Below are 23,245 nucleotides of genomic sequence, written 5' to 3'. Positions count from 1 at the left end.
AGCACAATAGACTGCATATTCACAAGAGAGCCACTGAAAGATTCGCACTAGGAATATCATTGGTTACATGAAGATGACAAGTCAAAATAGTCAGGCACAATCAAAGGAAGAATGTGACTAGCAATGTGCAAGGATATCATAGTTTAAACACAAACAATTTGTCAAAACTGAGCAAATCCATAAAAAGTTTTTTTAAAAAAATGTTGCCATGCAAGGTCTTGTTTCTACAGTAACCATTATTTTTTACTGTATTGTTGATCATATAGTCCAGGTACTAAAACCTTAGGGTAGTTCAGTACAGAGGAAACCTTGTCTATCTGTGGTCTTGGGCACAGATCATTCAGCAGTTTTTTAATGCCAACAGCTTTGTTTAGGATATGTAAGAGATAACATTTTTTCAAAGCATGTGCACATTGTCATTCCAGTTAACTGACTGGTTACAAATGTTGCTAGGTAGACATTTTTCAGTGGTTAAAAATTCCACAAATCCAATGCATTTGATTTGAATGCAAAATTTAAACTTGTGCTTAATAAGTAACAAATTAAAAATTAAATAAGTCTGGACATATCAGCAAATAATCCTTCAGTGACACCAGCCAACAATGAACATCACAGATCCAGTACCTGCACATTTTTCTTTCATTCATTCATAAAAACAAATATCCAGTAACCCATTTCAGCCACAATAAGTCCTTTATCGATCCAATACAGTATAAAAGATAAATTGAGTTAATACTGCTGGACTGGGTTTTCTTGTTTGCACCAGGATTAAAGCAATGACTAGCCTCATACCAACCCTAATTTCATTACATTGGAACAATGCAAGTAGCAATAATATAATTAAAACAGTGGCTTATACTGGAAGAAATCAGATAAGTATTTTAAACTGTTATGAAATAAAACAATTGCCAATAAGTTTTCATTATGGTTCAGTGGCAAAAGTCATAATTGATTGAAATCCTGTCAATGGAGCTAGACAGCAGAGTCAACAGGACAGTAAACAAAATACCATATTTAGCTAGTTCAAATCCCAAGCAGTAAATTTTGCCATTCATTCATCCTTCTGATGGTGCCAACAAGAAAGAAAAAAAAAAAAAACAAGAACAAAGCATATTAAATATCAAAGAAAACTATTCAAGTTTATATCTCAGCAGATGTTGCCAATTTTATTGACTAAGATCACAGTACAATATTGAAGATGCAAAAGCCTAGCATTTGAAAAAGGAGCCATCAAAGCTTTTAAGCATCTTTCAAGATCCAGTCACATACACAAAACGTCTTGATTTCAAAATATTTATCTAACTATTCTTAAATCTTGCTTACATATATACTCTTAAGAAATTGTCAACCCATGTTTAAGATCAGAATAAAAAGCCAATTGTATATTTCTTAAAGCAGAGGCTAAAGAAATAAAAATAAAACTGCAAAAGTAACCAATGAATGTCGTTTTATTTTTAGACCTACTTCAATGACAAAATCAAAATGTTTGTGTAAATTAAGTGAAATAGTTTTGGAGGTAATCAAAATTTTTCAAGAGCAACCAAAACTATCCATTTACTAAATAAAAATGGGGATGTAGTTAGTTTTTGAGAAAATCTCCCAAAAGATGATGACTATTTACAATGATTAAATGCATTGAAGAATGAAAGGGCAGGATACAAATTTCTGTGATGAGTGGGGAAAACAAACTGCAGTGAGACCTTCAAGTCTTATACAGGTCAAGGGATGGTTTTGTTTACAAATATTAAAAAATAAAATTAAATTGCACAAAGTATCATTCTTTAGCATCTTTGTCATTGACTTGATTTTCTTCAACTGGTGAACCATTTTCCTTTGGTTCCGGAGTTCTAGACTTAGAACGGGATGGTGAAGGAGACCGTGACTTAGATTTACTCTTGCTTACTGATCGTGACCGTGGCGTGTTGGATCTCGAATGGCTAGGACTCTTGCTCCTGCTTTTACTGGGACTGCGGCTTGCAGACTGCCTACTTCTTGATCTAGAACGAGATCGAGACTGTTCGGAACGAGATCGACTATGATGAGACCCAGATCTAGAACGAGAGTGAGACCGGCTCCTTCTGCGTGACCGAGATCGAGACCTTGATCGGCTACGTGAATGAGAGCGAGAGCTGAAGAGAAGAAAAAAAAAGCAAGAATTTTAGAACTCTACAAAAATTTACATCATATTTTACAAATTGGCATCTTTCCAATATTGACACCTGCTAAACACGTTACAATTTGTTATTCACAACTCTTTACTAAGGTTTTTACACAGCAGAAAAAAAAAATAACTGCATTTCTTTATCATTATCAAATATTAACTTTTTATACAGTTAAAAAGACATTTACATTGTAACACAAACCTATATCTACCAACACATTTAAAATCATCTTACCTGCGCCTACGCTTACGTGGTCTGTCTTCAATCAACCTTATGTGCCTCCCATTAATCTCTGTATCATCCAATTTATCTAAGGCATTTTTCATATCTGAATATGTGGCAAACTCTACAATTCTGACAAAAAAAGAAAAATATAATATCAGGAATCTAAAAGCTTAAAACAGCAGGATATAAAATATATACTAATTTACTATATGAGAAGTAATTAAGTGTTATGGAACTAAATAATACATAATTATACTTTTTATAATAGCATGGTATTCACTGAAAACCAGAAAAATTAAATAATGACCATGAACTTACCCCTCATTTTTACGGTCCTTATGAGCATCAGCATATGTCACTTCACCAGCCTGTCGCATATAGTCTTTGAGATCCTTTGAAAGAACAGAAGCTATATTATAAATTTTAGTTAAAACTTCAAAAGCAAAATAACCATTCTATCTAACACTCTCACATACACTCAGATCACACAAGACACCTACCGGACAAATGTTACTAGAACAGAAATGGTCAAAGATTACAAAACTACATTTTAAAGAAAGCATCTGGTAAAAGTTCAGCTGGTAGTTACAGACAGGAACAATATGTTACTGAACAGTAACCACTAAACTGAGCTATAAACCCCAGGACCAGCCAGCTGAGCTGGACCAGCAGTGAAGTTTATTATTCAGTGTTGCAAAGACAGCATGTAAAAGTTCAAGCTGTTACAGCCACAAAACTTATGTTGATTTAATGAGAAACTCATTTCACCGAGTTCCTTGAATCTTTCTAAAATATATATCCAAATCTGATTTTGGAAAACTGCACCAAATGTTAAATAGTTTGCTTTAACAAGTTTCCTAGTTATTTATCATTATAATTAAAATTTTAAATAATTTAAATTACTCTAGAAAAAAATGTAAATATGAAGATGAACAGTGAAATTTGAAAATTAAAGTATCTTTAAATTATATAAAAAATATTTAAAAAAAAAAAAAAAGGAAAAAAGACTTAATGCCAGATGCTTTATAAAGTTTATATAGTAAACTAAACTAAAAACACTGATCACAAAATATGAGGAGGATTACAATTACCTCTCCTTGTACATTGCCATGTTTCTACGTCATTCACTAGCCCTGATAGATTGACCAAGTGACATCTAATGGATGCGAGCAACCCTATTGCCAAAAGGAGAAGCAGCTTTGTGTGCGCCCATCCAGCCAGGATGGGGAAAGAAGAGGTAAGAGGTAACAAGCTTGCACTGCCTGTGCACAGCTGCCGAGGAAGCGGTGGCACCCGCCTGCCACACAGCCAGTCAGTTCAGAGTGGACTTCCCAGAAGACCAACCACATTGTGGGACTTCAGCCAGAGTGGAATAACGACAAGTACCAATTGGAAGAGTGGACCAGTGCAAAATAAGCGGAGCCAACACGTTCTGTAAGATGGTTCTATTCCAAGCCAAAAGGGAGCCAGCACGTAGGAAGAGGGCAGGCCACCCTCAGTTGGTTAGAAAGGGAAAACCTCCAGCCAGCCAGAACTTTAGCGCAACCCCAGATACATCTGATTGCTTTGAGACCACTGCCCTCACGCACTCAGTATTTTGGACAGGCCAGTTCAACCCAAAAGCGTCTCATCGGCTGTCATCTGTACAAGCTTTCAGGGGAGAGGAAGAGTAGTTACAAGTCAGATGACATAATTAGTACACATTTCTAATAAAAAGGGCTTTCAGTATTTGTTTTGACTATACTTTTTATGTAAATATTTTATTACATCCTCAAGCAAAATGCATCTCTGATAAAAAGATGTATACCATACACACACACATATTTAAAGCATTCACTCTCACATGCAACTTTTACAATTTAAGAAAGGAAACCGTCATCACTGTACATTCATGCTGAATAAAACTATTCAAATAAATGTAAAGTGATGTCAGTCCTTTGGATATTTTGTCCCAATATATTAAATTTTATGATTGTTTAAACAAGAACAAAACAAACACTTTAAAAGCCCCTTTTTCATAATGTAATAACCATCACAATATTAAAAATAACAAGAGATTCAACATTCCAAGTTTGAAGCAATACAAGCCTTGGTAATTAAACCTTATTTAATAAGTCACCTTAGTTGCATTAATTAGTTGTCTTTTATAATAGGAAGACATTGGAATAAAAGAATCTCGTGTCAATCAAATATTAGGGATTCTGTAGAAAATAAACAAAAATTAGGCCCACTATAAATATAATCAACACTAAAACAATCAAAGTGAGATTAAATTAAAATTATTGTGATGTGTAATTGTCCTTTTTTAAAAAGATAAAACACCACGGAAGTGAAACCAAATTGGAAAAATCTTGCTTGAAAATCAAATACATCAACTTTTAAATATCAAGCAGAGTGCCAATTTAGCATCAATATTTATAGTGGGCCCACATAAGATACAAAACAATCTAGGGAAGTTGGCAAACATAATTACAACTACATATTCCACACCCCAAAAAATGCCCAGAACGAAGGAGAAAAGGGACGTAAATAAAATATTTTTCTTTCATCCTTTCCTGGGACATTTGCTGTCAACACTGGAGTTTCCATCTTCACAAGAAATCTTGTTTCTGGTCGTCTTAATCACATTGCTAGATAATTCACAACTCGAGTTAAATCAATCGGCAAATGTTCTCAATAGAAGTTGCAAATCCATTCTGATCAGTTTTGGTACATTTTTAGAGAGGGGGGGGAGGGAAAGAGAATTACACTAGTAGCTTTAAACCAACCCACAAAGTGGTCCCTTTTCAATAAAAGAAATTTTAAGTGAATAATTAAAATCAAGTACAATGCAGTTTCAACTTTAAACATGCATTTTCCTAATCAACACAATATGAATTTACAACAAATATGAAAAAAAACAAACAAATATTACAATTTTAAAAATAAAACAGCATTTACTAAAGCTTTAAGATATTCTCTACAAAATCTGCCAAACTAGGTCGGACAAGTAAATAGTAATTGCTAAATTAAATTAATTACTAAACAGATTCCCAAACCTAGTTCAGCAGATACATAAAGTGTCGCTGTTGAAATACATAAGATAAGAAAAAAAATCAAATTCATAAATACCTGCCAACTGACTCTAGATGATAAATTTTCAACTATAAGTCTGAACTCTGTCCTTGTGGGAGGCCCATACCTGCTATGAATTGAGAAACACAAAAAATCTGAAATTTTGTGTATGATCAAAAACTGAAAGATGCAAGCTCCTACTGTAAAAGTATTTTGAATGTTCTGTCCCCAGGGAATGCCATCCCAATTCAATTGAATGATACTAACAATGGCTTTGTGTAAATACAGAAATTATTACTTGACCTTTGGCAGCCCAATCAAGATCATGGAAACAATGGCACATTTTCACTAACCTGCTGTTAAAAGCATTAAAAATTACAGATTCAAAGCTTAATTTACAAAGGTGGTTATAATCTGCAGTCATGCATACATTACACAAGACCATATTTCTAAGTTCATTATACTCTTACAATTAATATACTTGAGCATTTTAAAACTTGTAACTGTTCACCCACTACACAAAAACACTATATCAACCTAAGCTATTTAGAAAGAGCACCAAAAAAAATGATATCCTCACTTGTCTCTGCCTCCTCGGCGACGGGGTGGAAAGCGTGAACCCCTATCTCTATCACGCCAACTTTCCTCGCTCCTTGGTAACCCACGAGCATGTTCCACAATCACTCTGGATAAAAAGATCAGCAACTTAAGAAAATATTTACTATAAAACATTACAAAAGAAAACCATTTTAAAGAGTCTTCAACTAGTTGTACATCAAACCATACTTCCTAATGCACAACCACTTTTCCAGGAACATCATTTAAGTTTGACTAAATATAATCATGGATTTTGCATTGGTAAATACAGTCAACAGAAGCTCCATACATTTATCTTAAAATCCTTGCTATTTCCAGTACAAATTCTATCATGCAGCACAATTTCTACATACCTATGCAGTGTTTTTTCTCCAGTCTACCCAAAGTTCTAATTGCCTATCTGCCAATAATCCAGTTTTAACTGGCATACCTCATTCCAATTTCTAAAACATTTTGCAATCCAAGCAATTGAGCAAAAACTAGACTGAACTGAATATTCTTTTAGAGCTAAATTTCACCTATATTGTTAGCATATAATCACTTCTCACAAAAGCCTACTCTAAGACAAAAAAAAATTCACACATAATAGTGCCTTGCACATTGGAAGAAGAATCTGGAGAAAGGATACAATACATATTTTCAGGAAAATAAGAAATTAAAGAAAACTTCGAACTAATTTATAATAATTTCCTTGACTTACCTCTCACCACATAGTTCTTTACCATTTAACTCATATACTGCATCATCAGCATCCCTATAATCTTCAAATTCCTTTAAAAAAAGGGGGGGAAATGTATATTCAAAAAAATCATTCGAAAGGAAAGAAAAAGGGTTAACGTTCATAAAGAATGCAATTGTTTACATTAATGTAACGGTGAAACACTTTAAAATTACAAGGAATTTTCGATGACTAATTAATGAAAACCAAAACTTCAGGGAAATCACTTACAACAAATCCATAGCCATTTTTCAGCATGATGTCTCTGATTCTACCGAATCCGCGGAAAAATCTCTCCACATCTTTCTCTCTGGCATGGTAAGACAAACGACCAATATACACTCGAGTTCCCATCTGGAAAGCAAACAGGAATAGATTTACTTATGGTGAAACTTGTTAAAAAGAAAATCAAATCTTATCAAACCAAAGATAATAAGAATCCAGCTATTTATCAGCTTAAAATTACTCACACGAGAAGTAGCCACGTCGTCCATTGTAGTTTATATCGGCTGAAGGGAGACAGCAGGATACTCGTTCAATCAAGATAATGGAGATAGTGTGTGTGTCTCGTTAGTCACACTTCACTATTATTGGAGTATCGTTAAATCGGTTGATCTAGGAAGGAGTCTCAGCAGATAGATTACTCTGTAGTGATAGTAGCAGCCTTAGAGAGGAGGGTTGTGTCACACGTGGCGCCTGGTACCTACACCAACTTTAATAGTAGTTACTGGTAAACTTAGTTGTGCCTAGACAGAAAACCAAAGAACACTCAGAAAATGATCCATATACTTCAGGTGGGAAGGGGGAACCACACATAGTTAGTGGCGAATTAGTGTAAAAGTCGAATAAATTAGAATACATTTTGTCGACTTAATTTTTCATCGTAAATACAGAAAAATTCAAAAAAGTGAAAATAACATTTCTAGCGGTAGGTTTACTTTTGAGTTAATTATCTCGGTAATGCTCCATCATAATTAGTTAAAAGTTGGTGGATTGATCCAAAAGATCTAATTTTTCATCATAATGGGAAAAAGGATTCTATAACAAAAGTATTTTTATACAAAATTTCAATGATACCGATTTTGCTAACGATTGTGATTTCATTTTTTCGAGTTATTTAATTGAGTTTTCGCTCGGAGGTGAGAACAAATTTTTGAGCTTAAAGCCTTTACTACCCACAACTATGAAAATAAACGTATTTTATCTAGTTAATATTAAAACAAGCTCGCCATTACTCAGCAGAATGGGGTCAACGCAGCATGCTGCTTTTTTAGGTCATCCAATTGACGGCGGCAAGTCACGTTGAAAATTAATGCGAAAACCTCGTTATTTAAACTACACTAGTTAAATGTTTGCTAACTTTTCCGTCTTTAAACATGATTATTTGTTAAAGATACAATAATAAAAAAACGTTTTAAAAAAATAATCAAATAAAACTACTAAACACGGAAAGGGAAAAAATAATGAAGCAACATCCAACGTAAAGGTTTTTTTTTTTTTTGAAATATACAAGTTATAGTTAAACATCTAAAAATGAAATTTTTATAATTGCGGGGATAATGTGAATAATGATTACATAATCAATTTCTATAAGTAGTCTTTATATGGTTCCAAAATAATTAAGGCCTTTGTGGCGAAGAAGAGTAGAAGGAAGAAGGCGGAGGTATTTAAACAAACAAAAAAACTGCATCAAGCGGGAAAACCATTCTACAATTTACAAAATAGAAAAAAAATTCAAAGTTTTAATTTATGGTATAAGGATATAAATAAGGGGGAAATGGCTATTTTTAAAATGATTAGATAAAATTAGTTCAGATATACTAATTTGAAACACTATAGCAGAGGACTAGAAGGTAAAAACAAAAAAACATTGTCATAAGCGAATGGTTTTTGAGAAATATTACATGATGAGACCTAACATTATTTAAATTTGATAACTAGAGCAATTCAGAAGAGAAAAATAAACTTATTCAAAGTGTAAATATTTGGTTGACGTTTATAAAATGTGGAGTTAGTGGTCTGTTTGTATTTAAGATAGAATTTAATAAACTGCTATAAGAAGATACTGGATTTATTTAAAAGAATGTTTCAAGTGAAATGTGATTTGTTTCTGTAAATTCATCCTTTCCTTCTACACTAAGTCGATGTGCAATTTGAAGAAATTTATAAGGAATGGACAAGAATTAAAAGATAAAGCTTATAAAAGTGATTCCACATGCAATGATTCTTGAGAGATTCCGGGTCCAGTTTGTAATAGAACAGAAAAACTTGGATAGAAATTGCCGGTCAAAGTTAACTTGATGATGAGTTCATAAATATTGTTCGCCAGCTTAGTGAGAAAATCTGCTTCGAGAAACTAGATTAAATTTAACAAATAACGTGATTTTTTTTTAATATATATATATATTTTAGAAAACTAACATTAAATAATTTCGATCAACTCATATATATTAACGGTAAGATTTTGTAGTAATCAAATTCAGATAATTTCGATTAATATTTCCGTTTTTTCTTCTACACAGAAAAACTACAACTGAATAATAGATAATAGCAAAATTGTATTAAAATTAAAATTTAAAATATTTCCTTCCAGTTATCCAAAAAAAAAGATGTTCAAAAGATGAATTGGTGAGAGAAATTAGAAATTAAGTGAAATACTTACATTTCACAATTAGTCAGCTTGGAAATTGTAATAATGACCGGCAATAAAGAACAATAAGTACAGAAAAGAACCGGCCTTGATGAAAGTTTCACTTAAAAGACGTGGTACTTGTAGATATATACACACACATACAGAAACGTATAGAAAGACATACACATATCGATATACATACATACACGTCTTTCAGATTACATATGTGGGGATCACTATTTTGCTGCACGGGCTGAAAAACGTTACTTAATTTCATATATCTTCTTTTCTTTTTCAATTTTAATTAATGAATATTCTACCAAATATTCTATCTAAAATTTTCATATATGCTGTACAGAAGTTTTTTCAATAATTATTTTTGTGAAATTTAATTGTTCATTCGTATCATTATTCACTTCCGGTATTGTGTTAGATTACGAACTAAATATTATGAATATTTTTTTCTTTCATAATTAAAAAATTTTCAGTCAGAAATTATCCTAATTATTTTAAAGGAATATCTCAAAAATTATTAGGATACTTTTAAAATAAATTCTAATTATTCATATGAGTGAGTGTATATTGCAGCACCATCACTCACGTTTACTGCGGGATTTATGTTACACCCCACCCCTAAAAAAAATTATTATTGTTCTAGAAGCTCGGTTTCAATTTTGTTTACATGCGAAGAAAATTATTTTTCGTTCTTTCTGTTAATGTATTGGAAGTCTGTTATCGATTTTGACTGCTGCACTTTTTATATAGATTTTTTCTTCCTCTTAAATGTCTTTATTTTATTTTATTTTTTATATTCTAAACTTTTATAAGACAAATAAAAATTAAATGGCGGGAAATTATTTTTTTTATATAAAAAATAAAATTAAAATTTATAACAATTTGATAATAAATTGTAATTTTTATTAATTCATCACTTATTTTGGTATTTATGAAATAGCAAATAATAAAAAATAAATAAAATATAATTATTACTTGTAAGAATAACGGAGTGTTATCGTGGTTTTCCGTCGACACGAATAATGGCGGGAGCCCCCCCACGAAGTAAGAGGAAAGTTATGAGTGAGGTTTTATTTGCCGCTACCAGACATTATTACCCTGGAACGCACTCGATTCGCCATATTGGGACTTGTTATTCTGGCAACATCGCTCTCGATGCGGACAGACTTAACAGGGACGAATCGACTCCGAAGGTATGTCGTGAAAGATTTGTATGTATGTACATATATATCTATATATAATTTTTTTTTCTCTCTCACTCTCTCGCTGCCTGACACGGGTGGCAAAAAGACATGCAAACCCAGTCTTTTCGTCGTGTAGTAGCGTTGTTATTTTTACACTAGCTGCTTTCTCTAAGCTGTTAGTAATGTAGCGGTCGCTGCTGTATTGCTGATAATTTTCTTTCGTCGAAACAGGATTTTATGTATCGCTTACTGTTTGTCTTTGAATTTTTCCTCGGCAAATATTTCTATAGATCTGGTAAAGTCAGCTGTCACACGAGCCCGTTTACTAATCACGAACTAATATAAATAAATATGTGTGTATGTGTATATATTATACACACACACTTTCCCTCTAATTCGTGAGTTTTAATTATATTTAGTTGCATCGTATCCAATCCTGCCAATGATTAAATACACTCGAGTCACCTTCGTTATTTATCTTGGTCAATTTTTATTTTTTTAAGTATCTCTGTTTGATAATTAACTAAGATGTGAACAACTGAAGAAGTAAAAAGTCCCTTATTAACATTGACGTAATGATATTTTTCTTGTTTACCCTTCTCAGAAGTCTGGTGAAATCTAGGCTTTTCAACCTTGTAGACTGGATCCAAATTGACAAGCCGATCCTTTTTAATGTAAATGCTTGTATTTACCTTATTACTCTCAGCTCAAAGTTTCATTACCTTTCGTGAACAACTTCCTTAGTTGTTTATCCCTAAGTTCTTAGATCTGATCAAGTAGAGCTGTGTGTTCCAGCCGTGGTTACTCCCTTTTAATATACCAAGGACTATATTACCCAATATCCCACTTTTTAAAACGATAGCGTTATAATCTGAGGGAGATTTGGCTGTTTTTCCTAGCAATGGAGCAACCGCCTAAAGGTTCCTAGTGTTTTCTAGACAGCTATTAAGTCGTCTTTATCTAATTTAGAGTAATTTCACTTGGCTAAAATTGAACTTGTGTCTCCAGTGTGATTACCAAATCTTTTCATTAAGGTAGTCTTGAGAGAAAGATTATTGTAAAAAAGAATTATTTCATTTTTGATCAAAGATTGGAATCAATGTTCGTCTGCTGTGTTTTATACAGTATTGATATGGCATTACTTTCAAGACACATAAACCTGGTTTATTTCACAAGATTAATTGATTCCAAATCACGCTGTGGTATTGAGTCTTTTTGATACTTTCATATTAAATAGGCGTGTATAGTATGTAACTGATTACTAATTATGTAATAATTTGTTTTTTTTATATTGGTTACTAATCATGTAATAATAATAGTAAAGATTTATATTCATTACTTATTATATAGCAATATTTTGGCAAATTCTTGTTTGCTTGGTTCAAGATGTTATGTCCTGTTCCTCTTTGTGTCTTGGATGTTTCCTTGAATTTTATTCTCTACAAAAGCCCTCGATGATAACGGCCACTAAATTGTTGCTCGGCATACTAACAATAGCTGCTAAATATCCCTCAATTTATATCTTATCCTGTTGTTTTGAATTTTAAAAAAATCGTACATTAGATAATGTAGACTTCGATATTTTTAAGATGCAGTGATAAAACTAACACTTTTAATCATTGGTCTTGTTCAATCAAAACTGACTGGGAATGCTACTCCTTCCCCTTCTTCAATGAATCAAATTTGAGATTACAAGCATTCGATATATTTGACATGTATATAGTTATCAGCTAAATAGAGGGATCAAAGATACTTTGACCTTCATTTCTTACCTCTTCAAGATATCTAGCATTCATTTGATTGCTGGTTATCATTTTGTAGTAGCTCCTTTATTAACCACAGGGGCTGGAAACATGAAATACACAATGAACCAAAGCCTTGCGAGTGGATTTGTTAGACAGAAACTGAAAGAAGCCCGTCATGTGTTTGTGTTTGTCCCCACCACCGCTTGACAACCGGTGTTGGTATGTTTACTTCTCCGTAACTTAGCAGTTCGGCACCAGTGACCGATAGAATAAGTACCAAACTTTTGAAAAAAACAAGTACTGGGGGCGATTCGTTCGACTAAAAATTCAAGGCGGTGCCCCAGCATGGCCCAGTCTAATGACTGAAACAAGTAAAAGGTAAAAGATGACATGTGGAACTGCTTTTTTAAATTAAAATTTTTTTTTTTTTCGTCACTGACGACAGTCTTCTAACTCTATTTGGGCTCTCCCATCTTCGCAAATGGATGATGTGGTATTTATGAGAGAGGGCTTTGCACAAAGTAACCTGACGTTTCTAGACTGGGAGATGTCTCTGCATTGTTTGCTTCTGGGGTTGAGGACGAGGCAGGTTTACCACGATAATGCTTGGTATTACTGGTGGTGTTACTAGCTGGAACAATTACCTTCGGACGCCTCTGCTTAATCTTGGTTTATTGCCACAGAATCGGTACCACAATAGCCTTGAAGGTCTGAGAGGTCATCAAGACTTCTAAATCCATACTAACCCCTCCCAACCTCATATCTCTTGTTCCTTGGGCACTTAACACTTGTTCATATTTACAATTGCATCGACAGACCAATGGTTACTATAAACTATGCTCCTATACTTTCGTTTTGCCCTGCCCTATGTACGAGAGTAAAAGGTTATGGGCGGGTGCTTCCATACAATTTCTGCTTCCCTTTTGCCACATTCTCCATCCACATTAAGTGATCGGCATTTCTTTATATTACTGTCCTTATTCATATGCATCTCGTAGCACAATCTTTCTTGCACACTACATCTAAATCCTCTTATGCTCAGTTTTTCTCTCAACAGATTTATACTTTGTTTACATTTCATTGCACATCCATCAAAATATACTATCTTCATTTCTTTTTAATCTTTTCAAGTCCTTTGCATTTAAGGCCCATGTCTCACCACCATACAGCATTGCAGTTCTAATACAAGCAAACAATCTGCTTTTCACGCTGAGGGAAAATACCTTTGTTGCCAGTAGTAGTAATAGCTTTCTAAACTTTTTCCAACCCATTCTTACTTTGGCTATTATTCTTTCAGAGCAACCATCTCCCTCACTAATTACATCCCCTAAATAATGAAATCTGTTTACTTCTACTGAACCAGCCAAGCATTTAAGAGAATGTATTGCAAGGTTGCTTACAGTGCATACTGCTCCAGTACACCTGTCTCATATGAAGCTTACTTTCTTTGTTAGTCTACCTGTGATTCTACTCCACCTTTTATTGCTTATATTGAGTACAATATACAGAGTTTATACCTACTCCTTTTCTGCATGTCAAGCAAGTCATTTCTCTGAACATATCAGGCTCTTGCCTTCTTTCCTTCTTGCTAAGTTTACCTTGAAGCCTCCCAATTCTAGGTTTAGCTTTCATACCTAGAATTTCCTCTTTAATTTCACTATAGTGAATTAAATCATCAACATAGAGACTTCCAAAGGACAGCCAAGTTTAAACACCTCTGTGATGGCCTGTAGAGCTATGATGAATTGGAGCAGACTTCTACCTTCATGCTAAATTTGTCACTGAAATTGTTGACTGACTTTTTGTACCTTTGTACATAGAGTGTATACCCCTCACAAGCCATTCATCTACGTCTTGTTTCCTCAATGACCAAAACACCTTCATCAAGTCAATGGATGCCAGGAATCGTGGCTTACTCTTAATCAAGTAACTCTGCAGTTTCCTCTGTAAGAAGATTGCATCTGTGGTATCTCTTCCTTGTACAAAGCCAAATTCCATTTTGTCTAAGTCTACTTGTCATGGATCAATTGTGCTATGACACTCCTCTTTGTGACCTTCATAACTGAATTCAGTAGTTTGATTCCTCTATAATATTCTCTCAGTAAGGCATCTTCTTTGCCTTTGTAACAGTTTATGATGATATTGTTCTGCCAACAATTCAGTATGACACCTTCATGTATAACTTAATTTAGCTATCCAAAAGGTAATTATGTATCCTACTTCACCAGATATTTTGAACATCTCCATAACTACCTGTGGTGAGCCTACAGCTTTCCTTCCCTTTGTATCCTTAACTATTTATCTACCACACTGCTGTTATTTTGAATTACAAGTCCCCCTGCAGGTTCTTGGCATTTGATAATTTTCTTTACTGTCACTCTCTTTCTGAGTTTTCCAAGCCTTTCTCTTAACCTTTACTACCCAATCAGTTGTGTCGTTCCACCGCCACAACCTTCAGGCATTGCTCCAACTCCTTGTCTGATCTGTAACTCTAAGCAGGTCATCATCTATACTGTAGATATTCAAATTTTTTTCTCCCCAGTCATGCATTGATTGGAATTTCTCTAAACCTATTCCAGTTGCAGAATCTTTTCATTTTTATATCTTCCTTCTCTATGTCAACTTCTTGTGTCTGCCTAGCTCTGAAATCATTAGCTACAAGTCCATGTTGTAGTTTTCACCAGGAAAGGTATTGATATTTACAATAGCGCTTCTGCTCCTGCTTTCTGGTGGTGAAATGGTTGGTTGGCTCAAAATGTTACAAATTGTTAGATCAGTTGATTCACTGAACTCAGAAGCCTCACACCCTCTTCCATTCTTGAACTATATCCCTAGCTGCTTTGTATATCACAGAAGCCATCATTGTGTTGGCCAACATCATCATCATCATCATCATCGTTTAACGTCCGCTTTCCATGCTAGCATGGGTTGGACGATTTGACTGAGGACTGGTGAAACCGGATGGCAACACCAGGCTCCAGTCTGATATGGCAGAGTTTCTACAGCTGGATGCCCTTCCTAACGCCAACCACTCAGAGAGTGTAGTGGGTGCTTTTACGTGTCACCCGCACGAAAACGGCCACGCTCGAAATGGTGTCTTTTATGTGCCACCCGCACAAGCCAGTCCAGGGGCACTGGCAACGATCTCGCTCGAAAATCCTACAGGAGCCAGTCAGGCGGTACTGGCAACGGCCACGCTCAAAATGGTGCATCTCAAGTGCCACCCGCACAAGAACCAGTCCAGGGGCACTGGCAACGATCTTACTTGGCTTGCCGGGTCTTCTCACGCACAGCACATTTCCAAAGGTCTCGGTCAGTAGTCATCGCCTCGGTGAGGCCCAATGTACGAAGGTCTTGCTTCACCACCTCAGCCCAGGTCTTCCTGGGCCTACCTCTTCCACGGGTTCCCTCAACTGTTAGGGTGTGGCACTTTTTCACGCAGCTATCCTCCTCCATTCTCACCACATGTCCATACCAGCGCAATCGTCTCTCTTGCACGCCACAACTGATGCTTCTAATGTTCAGCTTTTCTCTCAAGATACTTACACTCTGACGAGTATTCACATTGACATTACACATCCAACGGAGCATACTGGCTTCATTCTTTGCGAGCTTACGTATGTCCTCAGCAGTTACAGCCCATGTTTCACTGCCATGTAGCATGGTTGTTCGTACGCATGCGTCATACAGTCTGCCTTTTACTCTGAGTGAGAGTCCCTTTGTCGCCAGTAGGGGTAAGAGCTCTCTAAACTTTGCCCAGGCTATTCTTATTCTAGCAGCTACACTTTCAGCGCACCCACCCCCACTACTAACTTGGTCGCCCAGATAGCGGAAGCTATCGACTACCTCTAGTTTTTCACCCTGGAATGAGATAGAAGTTGTTTCCTGTTTGTTTGCAGTCTTTATTGCACCTGAACATCTGCCACAAACAAAAACTAACTTGCTAGTTAACCTGCCTTTGATGTTGCTGCACCTCTTATGTGTCCATAGCTTGCACCGGGTACATCTTATAGAGTTACTACCTACTCCTTTTCTACATACTGAGCAGGGCCATCTACCTGAAGGGGTTTGTGTTTTATCTACCTTCCTACTTATTAGGATTTTGGTTTTAGCTAGGTTGACTCTAAGGCCCTTCAATTCTAGACCTTGCTTCCACACCTGAAACTTCTCCTCTAGTTCTGATAGTGACTCCGCAATTAGGGCAAGGTCATCAGCATAGAGGAGCTCCCAGGGGCAACCTGTCTTGAACTCCTCTGTGATTGCCTGGAGGACTATGGTAAATAAGAGGGGGCTGAGGACGGAACCTTGGTGGACCCCTACCTCTACCCGGAATTCATTGCTGTACTCATTTCCAACCCTCACCTTACTGGCAGCATCTCTGTTCATGGCTCGCACAGCTCTCACTAACCATTCTTCTATCCCAAGTTTCCTCATTGACCACCAGATAAGGGATCGGGGGACCCTGTCAAAGGCTTTCTCCATGTCAACGAAAGCCAGGTACAGAGGTTTATCCTTAGCTAGGTATTTCTCCTGCAACTGTCTCACCAGAAATAAGGCATCAGTAGTGCTTTTACCTGGCACGAACCCAAACTGCATCTCATCTAAATTGATTCGCTCCCTAATTAGTTGGGCTATGACCTTCTCTGTAACTTTCATAACCTGATCTAACAGCTTGATGCCTCTGTAATTATTTGTATCTAAAGCGTCACCTTTACCTTTGTAGCAGTTGACTATGATGCTGCTACACCAGTCATTGGGTATGACTCCTTCGTGTATCACCTGGTTCGTAATACGGGTGACTAGGCTATAGCCAACACTGCCAGATATTTTGAGCATCTCTGCAGTGATTCCTGATGGGCCGGGGGCTTTCCCGGTCTTCATACTCTTAATTGCTTTATCTACCCTGGTACTATCAACTCGGATAGCTGGTCCCTCTATTGGGTCGACATACGGCAGGCTCTCTTTCTCCCATTCATTCTCTTTATTAAGCAATCTATCGTAGTGGCATCTCCAGACCTCTTTCTTTGCATCCTCATTTAATGCAAGCGTACCATCATCCATGCGAACACATTTCTCTCCTACAACATCACTATTCTCTCTCCTACACTGTCTTGCAACACGAAATACCTCGAGTCTTTGGTCCTCACGGCGCAGAACATTGGCAAATCTTTCCTTATCTGCTTCCCCTCTGGCTAAATAAACCTGTCGCCTAGCCTCCCTTCTGGCACATTGGTACAATTCCCTGCTACCACCGTTCTTCCTGTCCTTCCAAGCCTGTTTCTTTTGTCTAATAGCCCTGTCTACCTCCTTGTTCCACCACCACGTTACTCTGGGTCGGGAGGGGACCTTACACCACCCACAAATCTGGTCGGTGGCTTTCAACAGGTTGTCCCGCAGAAATCTCCAATTGTCTTCCACGTTGTATGATGCTATATCCCCTTCTATTTCGTTAAATGCTTCAAGTAACTTGTCTCTAAGTCTCTGTCCGTTTGCAGGGTCTTTAAGCTTCCACACCCTTCTCCTCCAAGCCTGTCTAATTCTGGGCACCCATTTTGCCTTGATCCCAAAGTCGCTAACTACTAATCTATGTTGTGGGGTACATTCTTCGCCAGGGTAGGTTTTGGCATTTATAAGCCGCCCTCTTTCCCTATTTCTGGCGAGGATGTAGTCGATTTGGCTAGAGTGTCTGCCGGAGCGGTAGGTGACTAGGTGACTGGCAGGTTTCCTGAAGTTGGTATTGCAGACCATAAGATCGGTTGCATCACAGAACTCCAGCAGTCTGGTTCCCTCCTCGTTGCGGGAACCGAAGCCATAGCCTCCATGTATGCCATGGAAGCCTCCAGCACGACGTCCGACATGACCGTTGAAGTCTCCAGCCACAAAGAGAAGGTCCCTGTCACTCGTCGACGAGGTAGTTTGCAAGAGGGTGTCATAGAATTGGTCTTTCAGACCATCTGGTAGCCCCGGTTGAGGTGCATAGGCTGAGATGACAGTAGCTAATCTATGATGAAGCACTAGTCTGATCTTAAGTACTCTGTCACTTACTCTAACGACCTCGATTACCTTATCCACCCATTTCTCCGCTAGAAGTATTCCTACGCCCCCGACCCCGTCAGTGTTCCCTGCCCAGAAAATCTTGTACCTGTGTTCTTTGCCTGTGAGGAACCTCGCAGAACCTCCTCTCCATCTTACTTCCTGGATGCAGCACATATCTACGCGTCTCCGTTCAAGCATCTCAACAATTTCACCAGATCTACATTTCAGCGTGCCGACGTTGAGAGTGCCAATCCTAACAGTATGGGTGTTGGGGGTGTGGGCCTGTAGCCTGGGAAGGGGAAAAGCAGTGTCGTGTACCTGAAAAGAAAATATGTCTTTTGAGATCATTTGTCACTGTCAGTTGTCATTGAGTAATCTACAAAAGGATATCATAGAAGCAGCTCTTTCGTTCTGTTAATTCTGCCTGCAGGACATATGAGGAATTGAATGTCACTGTTGAGTTATCTATAGCTAGTCTCATCTTATTTGTTCTATCACACACTTTGACTCTCTCAATTATTTTGTCCATTTCTCAACTAACAGTATTCTTATCCCATCCCTGCTGCCTCTATTACTCGCTCAGAAGAATTCATATTGTCTCTTATCTGTGAGGAGTTTTGTTGAGGCTCCTTTCTATCTTACCTCTTGCACACTTTCACTCATCTCTAGTCCAGCATTTCCACAATTTCACCAGGCCTACTTTTCATCATATCTACATTTATGGTTGGTATCCTAAAGTTTGGGAGCCTATGGGAAGAGGAAGGGGGGCATGTCTTTGGTGACATGCTATTGGCATAGTAGCGCATAAAAGGTACCCAGCACACTGTAAACTGGTTAACATTAAGTAGGGCATCCAACCATAGAAATCATGCCAAAACAAACAATTGGAGCCTGGACAGCTCTCTGGCTGGTCAGTTCCTGTCAAACTGTCTAATCCATGGAAAACAGACATTAAATGGTAATGATTTGCATACTGTCAAATCTACATCCTTGGCCACTTTGGTAGTCTTTCATCCCTTGACATCCATATCACATCTCTTTATTATTTATCTATGCTACATCCATGCTACAGTCATGCAAGTCTCTATTGGTTAAGCCTTTATCATTTATGCTTCTAGCTCTCATACCTTATTGCTCATCTCTCAATTACTCCCTTCTCTTAACCATTGCACTAGTTTTTTTTTTGTTGAACTACACTGCCTTTCTTTCACTTAATTTCATAAATAATGAAGAATTTGGTAAAATAACTTTGTCATTATTAAAGCTGGTGTTTGGAACATCAAAATATGGAATTTTGATGGAAAGTTTAAATTTAGATCACTTTGAAACAAGAAGTTTGTATCATAGAACCAGAGATGCTCTCAGCTGGGTTGGTATCAACAAAGTTAATGCTATTGTACTATGCTGTTAATATGACAAAGAATAACAGTGAATTTCTTCTCTTCTACTGGGTTCAATTCCTTTGACAAAAAAATTCTCCAAGGCAGTGCCCCAGCATGGTCGCAGTCTAATGACTGAAACAAAAGATATATATATGATATATATTGTATTATAGTTATGGCTGGTGCTAGTTTCGCGTAACTGGCACCTGTGCCAGTGACACATAAAAAGCACCCTTCAAACCTTGGGCTTCACGAAGGCAGTGACAAGTGAGCAAGACCTTTGGCAATGTACTGTGCTTGAGAAGACTTGTGAAGTGAAGTGAGATCACAAGTCGTGGCCAATGCCAGTGTTTTGTAACTGGCACATAAAAAACACCCCCTACACTCTTGGAGTGGTTGGTGTTAGGAAGGGCATCCAGCTGTAGAAACTATGCCAAAATCAGATTAGAATTTGGTGCAGCTTATAGTTTTCAGTCAAACCATCCAAACCATGCCATCATGGAAAACGGACATTAAATGATGACTATGATATTGTAGCTTAAGCACATGTGTTAATGTGTGTTTTCTCACGGCTGGGTGTGTCCTCTCTAGCACTACATATTATCAGTCATTATGGTCCTTTGAAATCTCTGTGAGAGGTAGCATCTTCTGGTCAACCTTAACCACTTCCGATTCTTCCTTAGTCTCGTTTTTGAACAAGCACTCAAAACTTGTGTATGCAGCAGTCTCCTCTTACACACTATCTGGTCAGGGCCAGATTAAGACCTTGGAGGCCCTAAGCACTTAAAAGATTTTGATGCCCCATACATATGTAATTCAAAATATAAACAATAATAAACCATAAAATAAAATTTTATATTTCAAAATGAAACAAAACTAGCAGTAAGATGGAAAATAATGTTTACTTTTGTATACTATTTGAGAAGTTTTCTGTTTCTTTTAATTGCAAAGTCTTGGATCAGATCCTCAAAATTACTCTTACATAACACATCTGCTTCTTTATTTAGTAGAAGTAAGGCATCCTGAATATTATTTTTGCAAGTTTAAAGTAGTTTCTTTTGTGCCATAAAACACACCTGGAAATTTCTCTCTAATTCTACCACAGATTCAGCTGTGAGAACTATATCATCAGGACTAAGCTTCTATTGACTCTTACCTTCATACTAAATTGACTACTGAACCCATCAATGACTCACATTTTACTTATTACACCTTTATACTTTTTTTTTTTTTTTTTTTCATAGTCATATGTCAATAACAATTTCTCTGAACCTATAACCAACTACAGATCTTTTAGCTTTTGTGTATTCTCTATATTGTCTTCTGTCTCTGAATCTACTTAGCTCTGACTCTGAAATATCTAGCCACTTATCTATGTTGGGTAGTCCAAGAAAGACTTTGGTCTTTACAAAGGTCTGTCAGTCTCATATCATTGTGAAAATGAAATCTGTGCACCATATTGGTAGGTGATGAGATGGCTAGCTGGCTTCTTGAAGTGTATATTGCAAATTGTTAGTTCAGTTGCATCACCACACTCCCAGAGCCTTACACTCTCTTAATTTATCATGCCAAGGCCATGAACACATGAATATCATTGATGCCTTTGTCATTTTGACCAACATGCCTGTTAAAATCACCAACTCTGATAATGAAGTTGTTGCTAATCGTTGTTAAGGTAATCTGCAGAAGGGCCTCATGGTATTGGTTCTGTTTGTCTGCCAATTCTGATTATAGGGTATACTTGAAAATGAATGCTTCTGTAGGTATACTTATCCAGCTTTGCATCCCAACTACCTCAATTAATTTAGCTATTCATTGCTTAGTTAACAGTATGCATGCCCCACTTCTATCACCACTTTTACTCACCTAGAAGAATTTGTATTACTGTTTCTTGCTCCTGAGGAGTTTGGTTGAGGATCTTTTCAATTTTGCACATATCACAATCATCCTCTTGTCTCTGCTTCAATATCTCCACAGTCTCCTCATACTTTGCTTTCATTCTGCTTACATTGATGGTAGCATATCTGATATGTATGCATATATAGATAAGATATGCAGGTGTAGTTGTGTGGTTAAAAAAGTTCAATTCACAATCATGTGGTTTCAGGTTGAGTCTTCTGCTATAGTTCAGGGATTTGTGAACATATTTGGTAGGTGTGTGTGCATTGGTTCGCTGTGAAAGTCAAGTAATGTTGTCGCTTCTCTCAACAAATCATTCACTCACTTCATACTTTCAAAGGTATGTAAAATAAAAGATGCCTTATTTGAAAAACAGGTAAAGGTTGGTGATGAGTAGGGCATTCAGCTGTAATACAGTCCCTCAATGATATATTCATCTTACCTATTCTAGCATGGAGAAATAGATATAAAACAAACCAGTTTGTGAAGACACATGGCATAGTGTTTAGGGTACTGGGCCCTATCTTAAGTTCATGGGTTTGATTCCAGGACTATGCAACACATTGTGTCCTTGAGCAAGGCACTTCATTTCCTGTTATTCTAGTCTACTCAGCTATAAACATGTACCAACCTACTGCTGGTGTACCAAGTGTTTTCATGTCGTAATTGCATAAATATTTTCATTTAATTGGGATTTTTTACATTTACTATGTTACATTTATGAGACCGTACTGTATTTGTATTTAGTATACCAAACACTACCTTGAGGTATTTTCCCTCACTCATATTGTTATCAAGGTATATAGACATTTCTGTATAGCAAAGGAATTTCACTGTGTAAAAATATTCTGTCTGCAATCACTCTGCATCACACACTAAGCACTAGTGAGAGTTCAAGGAAGGCAGTATTGCTTTCTGCCAAAGTTTGGAGCCAAATGTTTGAAGCTTGTTTGCTAACCATATGGTTCCGGTTTCAGTCTCACTGTGTGGCACCTTGAGCAAGTGACTTCTACTATAGACTCGGGCTGACCAAAACCTTGTGAGTGGATTTGGTAGGCAGAAACTGAAAGGGCGGCGAGTTTGGCAGAAACGTTAGCACGCCGGGCGAAATGCTTATCGGTATTTCGTCTGCCGTTACTTTCTGAGTTCAAATTCCACCGAGGTCGACTTTGCCTTTCATCCTTTCGGGGTCGATTAAATAAGTACCAGTTACGCACTGGGGGTCGATATAATCGACTTAATCCGTTTGTCCCCTCTGTGTGTAGCCCCTTGTGGGCAGTCAAGAAATAAGAAACTGAAAGTAGCCTGTTATATTTATGTGCATATATCTTTGTGTCTCCCCATCAATGCTTGATAACTGGTGTTGGTGTGTTTACATCTCCGTAAACTAGCGGTTCAGCAGAAGAGACTGATAGAATAAGTGTTAGACTTAAAAAATAAGACTTGGGGTTGATTTGTTCAACTAAAACTCCTCAAAGTAGTGCTCCAGCATAACTCCACTCAAATGACTGAAACAAGTAAAAGAATAAATCCTGCACACACACTCACGCATACAGGGTCTAGTTTTGTCCAGTCTGGTCTGGTCTGGTCTAGTCT

General features: G+C 36.9%; 2 protein-coding genes across 4 annotated transcripts in view; one reads left to right on the top strand and one right to left on the bottom strand.

Moving 5' to 3' along the window:
- Positions 1–1,133: 1,133 nt before the first annotated feature.
- LOC106873382 (serine/arginine-rich splicing factor 6) lies at positions 1,134–9,519 on the bottom strand. Of its 2 annotated transcripts, none has more exons than XM_089353825.1 (9): positions 9,419–9,519; positions 7,227–7,502; positions 6,988–7,110; positions 6,739–6,809; positions 6,022–6,126; positions 5,499–5,571; positions 2,706–2,779; positions 2,397–2,516; positions 1,134–2,129 (listed from the first exon to the last, which is right to left on the bottom strand). In XM_089353825.1, exons 2-9 carry the CDS (start codon positions 7,248–7,250, stop codon positions 1,775–1,777), a joined length of 945 nt encoding a protein of 314 aa, XP_089209951.1. In that variant the 5' UTR covers positions 7,251–7,502; positions 9,419–9,519; the 3' UTR covers positions 1,134–1,774. The 2 variants fall into 2 exon arrangements, with proteins under 2 accessions (XP_089209951.1, XP_014776214.2); XM_014920728.3 differs by having other exon boundaries at positions 5,499–5,568.
- A 976-nt stretch (positions 9,520–10,495) lies between these two features.
- The window catches only part of LOC106873568 (chromatin-remodeling ATPase INO80), a 77,303-nt gene continuing 64,553 nt past the window's right edge, over positions 10,496–23,245 (top strand). Inside the window, exon 1 of one of the 2 annotated variants that reach the window (XM_014921000.3) lies at positions 10,496–10,596. The gene's annotated coding sequence lies outside the window, so the exon portion shown is untranslated. Of the gene's footprint in view, positions 10,619–23,245 lie in introns of both variants that reach the window. The other variant, XM_052968870.2, reaches the window with a different exon arrangement.

Source organism: Octopus bimaculoides, chromosome 6, assembly GCF_046866305.1.
Source record: "Octopus bimaculoides isolate indiv1 chromosome 6, ASM4686630v1, whole genome shotgun sequence".
NCBI lineage: Eukaryota > Metazoa > Mollusca > Cephalopoda > Octopoda > Octopodidae > Octopus > Octopus bimaculoides.
Note: the sequence above shows the minus strand (reverse complement) of the source record. Positions and strands in the feature narration are given on the sequence as shown.

What these genes read in the sequence shown, in the direction of transcription:
- LOC106873382 (XM_089353825.1), bottom strand. Translation starts at nt 7,250, where the DNA reads ATGGACGACGTGGCTACTTCTCGT. An exon ending in ACGACGTGGCTACTTCTCGT is followed by an intron (nt 7,111 to 7,226) that starts GTGAGTAATTTT and finishes TTTGCTTTCCAG; the next exon opens with ATGGGAACTCGAGTGTATAT. An exon ending in AAGGACCGTAAAAATGAGGG is followed by an intron (nt 2,517 to 2,705) that starts GTAAGTTCATGG and finishes TTTTTTTGTCAG; the next exon opens with AATTGTAGAGTTTGCCACAT.